The following is a 6,000-nucleotide window of genomic DNA, read 5'->3' as shown; positions in this document are numbered from 1 at the left end:
ATCAATACATGTTTTTAATATTTGTGTTTCAACAATACAACATTATTTTCTTCTATTTACAACCATTTAAATAAATCAATTGATGTCAGCAATTGTTCTTCATAACATCCATTAGGATACAACAATAGTAGGGTTTTGGTGCTTAAATCTATGGGCAGCTTGTGGTGGAAGTCGTTTCCAAACTGATGGTGTATTGTCCTGGATTTTACTCTGTCTCTCAGTCTCTTTGTTACGATGAAGTATCTGTTGGATACAGTATTCTGCCTCTTGGCCACATTCTGTAATACGCAGATCCATCTGTGTAATGGTGGTATTTACTTCCATTCCTTCTTGAATCTGCTTTCCACCCTCCTAAAAAACAAGAAATTGTTAATCAAAACTTTTTTCAAACACTACCTGATAATGGGAAATGACTCATTCATAGGAATCAGAATTTTGATCTTTTACTGATGTTGTTTTCTTTATGATTGCATGATGTGAGGTCTATCAACAACAAGTCAAATTCAATTTCTTGATTCATTATGATTCAAGTGACCTTGCACCATGTTTCACAAGTACTGTATTTATATGCATTTATGTATATTTTAAAATTGCATATATAAAAAAAGTACAAGTATTAGGTAATAACAATTTGAAGAGAACATATGTTTTGCCATCAAATACAAAATGAAACTACCTTTATTGATAAGGAGAAATAAGATGGGTTACTTACTGGTCCTAGTTTATTGCATGACAAATCCATTGACTTCAGTGTAGTATTCTGCATGATCACTTCTTGTAGGAATGGAGCAGTAGCTTCACCAAACTCATTACTTCCAAGGTTGATTTTTTGTAATGTTGAGTTCCTCTGCAAGGCCCTAGAAATGGCAGATGCTCCCTCATCTCCTAGTCTGTTTAATCTTAGATTCAAACTTTGTAAGGTTGTATTTTTTGTCAGCGCATGGGCGATAGCTTGAGCTCCTAGCACTTTAATGTCATTGTCACATAAATTTAAATTGACCAGCTGGCTACGGTTGTTTAAGAACTTTCCAATTGCTCTTGCCCCTCTGTCACTGATTGTATTGTGAGAGAGATCTAATGTTGTGAGGCTTGGGTGGTCCAGAATGTGACTAATAAGGACTCTGGTCTTGTCATCATCAAGAGTACTACGATGGAGGTGGAAAACTTTCAAGTGTTTACAAGCAGCAACACATTGAGCCAGTTGTAAGCAGTCTCTGGCTGTAAATTTAAACAAGTTCCATTCAAAGTTCATTCCACAATCACTCACACCATATGTCAAATGTAATTCTTCTAAATTTGTAAGTTGCTTCAAAACTGGTGCAAAGTTGAAGTGATCACATTCAGGCTCATCCCCAGCATCACTACCAGCATCTGAGGCATCATCAAAATCAGGACCTTTAGGTGCTTCACGAACAGGAGGAAGTAACTGTTGAATATCCATCTTTTTGACATAATTAGCAGATAAAGGTAGTGTTTCATTAAGTTGAGTTGGGTCTGTAGTCTCCGGCACAAAGTGTTCAATTATTTGTTGAAGATTTCTTTCAAAGTACATTCTTTTCCAGTCATTCCCATACTGAGAAACATCACAGATTTCCCAACGAGCTCTGCAGCACCTCTGCCAGTAGTCCTGCTCTTGGACTAGGTTGGCAGTGATTTTCAGTGGAATATCTGTTGATATCTTCTCCAGTACACTGGCTTTGTACTTCAGTGGTAGGTCATTCAAAATGCTGGAATTGTCTGAAATATTCAATACAACCATGAAGTATTCATTAAAGATGACAGATAATACATGTATTAAACATAAATTAAACATAAAAATATATAATCAACTGTAACTTCAATAATTATTGCACACAATCAATTTTGCAAATTCATCAATTGACAAAATGTAACTTTAAATACTCAGACATCAAAAAAATTGTGCTGAATTTCTTAAATACTGTAAACGTATTAATTTTCGCTGTGTACTAATTTTTTATACTTTCACAGTTGCCTCAAAATTGTGAAAATTAGTACCTGCGAAAATATATTCATATTACCAAGTCGTTTGATCATGGTTTCCACAATTTTGAATAGAAAAGTCCTTTTTTGTAAAGGTCATATCATTCGATGCAATCAAGTATGAATTTATACTAAATTTATTATAAAAATGTAAGCGGTAAAAGCACACGGTTACATATTTATATCAATGGCCAAAGAGTACCTGTCACATTAAAGAAAAGAAATAAATATTGTTCAGACATTTTATTCACAAAAAGAACAAAATGTAAGTGTTAAACACACACTACAGGTAATCACAGATAAAAAACTTCTGTTAAATACACACGCTTAGAACTGTCAATAAAAAGTTAATCTGTAAACATGCAATTAAAGTGTCAAAATTTAATCCCTACAATGAGCTACGGCTTGGGCAATTAAGTGAGTTCTTTTGAATTTTAATTAAGAATACATTGTTAGATTAAAATGGCCGTAGGAAACTATGTGGACCTGTCAATTTGTTAACGTTGTATTAACGGCTATCATTAATTCTATTAAAATATTAATGGTAAAATTACTGATCAAAAGAGAGATTACACACTGCTGAGACTATTCAAAAACTTTATTTCTTCAACGTTGAGAACCGCGAAAATTAATATCCGCAAGCATGTTGACTTTTCAGAAACCTGAAAATTTGCTGCCCCAAAATTTAAAACTTTTACAGTATGAGTTTTTAAATTTGTGGTGACAACTATCCTACATTCTCTACTGTAACCTCATATCACTAAAAATCCTAAAGTACATAAATAAGTACTGATATTATGAAGTAATTTTCTATTGGTTTCTACCATTTCAACTTTTATTCTGTCTTTCTGAATCCAAAAATATAATGCATGAACTGTTACCATACAAAATAATTGGTCAATGATGTTTCATTATAGAAAACTTACTTTCAAAATTTTTCACAATATGTTTGATACAAAGGTCTACCATCAAAGGCACAGTAGCGAGAGAGTATGCTGGATCCTCAGCAATAATTCTTCTCATCTGTCTCCAATCAGCAGCAGGATTATCTCCCATTACTGATCCAGCAGGTGTAGCTGCCATTGCAGGTTTTCCACTACTTTTTCCACTCTTACCAGACTGGGCAGAACCAGCTCTGGAGGGCTGTTTTGAACCAGCCTGACTTTTCTGGCCACTTTTTGTACTCTTTGCATCATCTTCGGTCTTATCATCTCCAGGTGCATCAACGGCTGGTTCAGACATTTTTCAAACTATAGAAAAGAAAAACAATATTTGAGAAATTCATTTCTAGAGGCCACATTCTAAATACTTTTAACTTCTAAAATACAATATAAACTGAACAGTAATGTGTTACCATTGCAAATAATTAGCTTGGACTAAAAAATTCCCTAATGAATTTAAGGAATGAGCCAACATCATATAATATGCATATCCAATATGTATCCATTTATTGATAGATTGATTGTACATTTACATCCCAGGGCAGATAAGATGTTTCAGAGTTTAGAATTCATGATGTATGGTAATATTGTTGAACATATTTGAATTGTGACTTTGCAAGTTCAGAAATTATTGCAAGATAGTTTTAAAATGCCTAATTTAAGCCCCTAAATGGTAATGTGAAAATTAAGAAGCAGATACAATGTATACTTCATGTATGTCTGGGTTCAAAAAAATTCCGCACAGTGGCTGAAAAGTGGGTTCTAGCTCATGAATTCTTTCCAACTTCCAAGATATAATGACACTACAACGAACCCTGTGTAATTTCTTACTAAATTGATCCAAACAATCTGAGACTAATTTTTAGGATATGAACTTTTGTTTCTTTTATAGGAGAGTTTAAGGTTTCACTTGAAACGCTTGCGAGTATAAACAACATATGCAATAGGCCACATGTTACACACCTTTCTAATATTAGAGACTTTTTGTAATATTACATCAAAATCTTTTTAAATTTAAGCATAGAAACAAAAATATATACACAAGAATAGTGTCTGAGTAGCTGTAAGTATAGTCTATTCCTATTTATCTTCAGGATTTGTCCATAAATTCATATAATGCTGCTGCAAAAAGGGCAGATAGCTTGGACCCAAAACAAGTCTTACATTTTTGTTCAATTACAGTAAATTACCCTATTTGGCTACATTTGGTGTCAAGGAACATGGACACTTGTGGAACTGAACCCAAAGCATTCCAAACCTTGTGTAAATAACAAACTTTAATAACTGGCATCCCATTTTACACAATTAAGGACATTTTAATTCATCAAATGATTAAAATTAACACATTAGACACAACAAAATAAAAATCGAAACAAGACACTGACTGAAGTAAATGTATGCAGACAAATACACGTATGGTCCTCACTGACCTCAGACTCAATCAGACTTGTAGTCTGGCTGTAGAGCATTTCAAAAGTCGAAAAGAGACATAAAAGAGGCAGACTTTTGTTGTGAGTATTAACAGTGATTTTGTTAAGAAGTGCCCTTTTTCGAATAAATGTTATCATTGTCTTACTAAATGTATAAATCGATTTGCTGTTTGAAATTTTACCCTCCTTCGGCTTCTTAGTTGCTAAGACACGCGAGTCGGAAGTAGAATTACTCTATCAGAAGTTCCGCTTCCGGTAATATGTCTGCGCCTATGAAAATTCACAATATAGAGAAATGAACCTCAGTTAACATATTCATTGATGCGTAAGCACAAAAATGAATTTAAGGGACATGTGTCCCATTAAAAAATTGTACCATGTGAAAATGAAAAGGTTCAATCATTTGAAATAAAGGAAGAGCAAATTATATTCAGTGACAGTTCTTATTTTATTTTATTTTATTTTTATTTTCTAAGGTTCATCATTGCCTTTCGACAAATATGGCCTCAGTAAAAGCTCAATTTTCCGTTAGACTACAGGCAGACCTGTGTATATTTAAGAATTTTAAGGCATAGCATCCCTTAGATGTGTGTTGCATTATTTATATGTAAATTTATATCAAAAACTGGCCTGACTTATGCTGTTTCTGTATGATTTTAGTTACTTTATGTTCTTTGTTGTGTGTCTGTTTTCCATGTCTGGTCTTTGTCCCTGGATTACATTCTTTTGATTACAGCTATAACCTTGGTTCCCTTGATTACTCTCTGCAGAGAGTGCGGAAATGAACTAATTTGGTATAATGTTTTGAGATATTCCCTATTTAATATGGAGAAGGCATTGCCTATATCATCGAGCAACATGAACTTTAACATGCTTGTACCATCTGTACGTAACTCGTAAATATAGTAATGGACATTAAAAACCCTTTTTGTGTAAAGGGGTGGGAGTCTGATGAGATTTTTGTTCTGCAAGTGCAGTATTTTTATTTATATTTCAGCAGCAAAAGAAATCAAAATATTATATATGTGTAAATCTGCCTTGTTAAATAATGTGGGGAATTTTTTTTTCTATGAATGAAAAAAAAATGTTTTTTCCAAAATCCCACCCACATCCCCCCTTTTCCCCTTGCTTTCAAAATGATCAATAACTTTGTAGCACTTCACCATACTTTACAATTTTTAACCCTTCTTTGCATATCTAGCAACATCCTTTTCAGTTTTGGCGGATCAGATTAATTTGTACAGATACTGGAAATATTGCAGTTCTCCACAGATGATGGGAATATTTTACACTTATCATTTGACGTAAACAAAATTCAGACACAACTGAGAGCTGCTAATTCCCAACAGAAAATGATTGTCTTTCCTATCTTAGTAAAGCTATGCTTTGATTTTGAATAATACAATTAGAGTTATATTTTTTTCCAAGGCAGGTTTGGATCTTGACAACAGCAACAGTGGACAGCAGAGATACATGTATGTACATCCATGTTTTTTGCCAAACTTTTTAAAAACACATCATATTAACTTCATTCAGATCGACATGCTGGTCAGTAGATTGATTAATTTGATTAGGGAAGAAACACAAGTTCATGGATTCTTGCATTCATGGTTTGAAGGTTTTCAGTA

At 33.5% G+C, this 6,000-nt stretch overlaps 2 protein-coding genes across 6 annotated transcripts in view; one reads left to right on the top strand and one right to left on the bottom strand.

Annotated features, from left to right (window-relative positions):
- On the bottom strand, window positions 1-4,593 carry LOC148624879 (dynein regulatory complex subunit 5-like). Of its 2 annotated transcripts, none has more exons than XM_088567930.1 (4): window positions 4,519-4,593; window positions 2,928-3,251; window positions 713-1,737; window positions 1-351 (listed from the first exon to the last, which is right to left on the bottom strand). In XM_088567930.1, exons 2-4 carry the CDS (start codon window positions 3,241-3,243, stop codon window positions 112-114), a joined length of 1,581 nt encoding a protein of 526 aa, XP_088424056.1. In that variant the 5' UTR covers window positions 3,244-3,251; window positions 4,519-4,593; the 3' UTR covers window positions 1-111. The 2 variants fall into 2 exon arrangements, with proteins under 2 accessions (XP_088424056.1, XP_088424057.1); XM_088567931.1 differs by having other exon boundaries at window positions 4,555-4,589.
- Window positions 4,594-4,612: 19 nt separating this feature from the next.
- The window catches only part of LOC148624878 (RNA polymerase II-associated protein 1-like), a 30,276-nt gene continuing 28,888 nt past the window's right edge, over window positions 4,613-6,000 (top strand). For 2 of the 4 annotated variants that reach the window (XM_088567929.1, XM_088567926.1), the window contains exons 1-2: window positions 4,613-4,697; window positions 5,805-5,847. The gene's annotated coding sequence lies outside the window, so the exon portion shown is untranslated. Of the gene's footprint in view, window positions 4,698-5,800; window positions 5,848-6,000 lie in introns of all 4 variants that reach the window. The other 2 variants (XM_088567927.1, XM_088567928.1) reach the window with 2 other exon arrangements.

This window comes from Perna viridis, chromosome 2, assembly GCF_037379345.1.
Source record: "Perna viridis isolate PV_CMFRI_1.1 ecotype Kerala chromosome 2, ASM3737934v1, whole genome shotgun sequence".
Lineage (NCBI taxonomy): Eukaryota > Metazoa > Mollusca > Bivalvia > Mytilida > Mytilidae > Perna > Perna viridis.
This window is presented reverse-complemented; position numbering and strand designations above follow the sequence as displayed.

Coding starts and splice junctions, on each gene's coding strand:
- LOC148624879 (XM_088567930.1), bottom strand. CDS start 3,243: ATGTCTGAACCAGCCGTTGATGCACCTGGAGATGATAAGACCGAAGAT. Junction 1,738..2,927: donor TATTGTGAAAAATTTTGAAA/GTAAGTTTTCTA, acceptor TGAATATTTCAG/ACAATTCCAGCATTTTGAAT. Junction 352..712: donor CATGCAATAAACTAGGACCA/GTAAGTAACCCA, acceptor CTTGTTTTTTAG/GAGGGTGGAAAGCAGATTCA.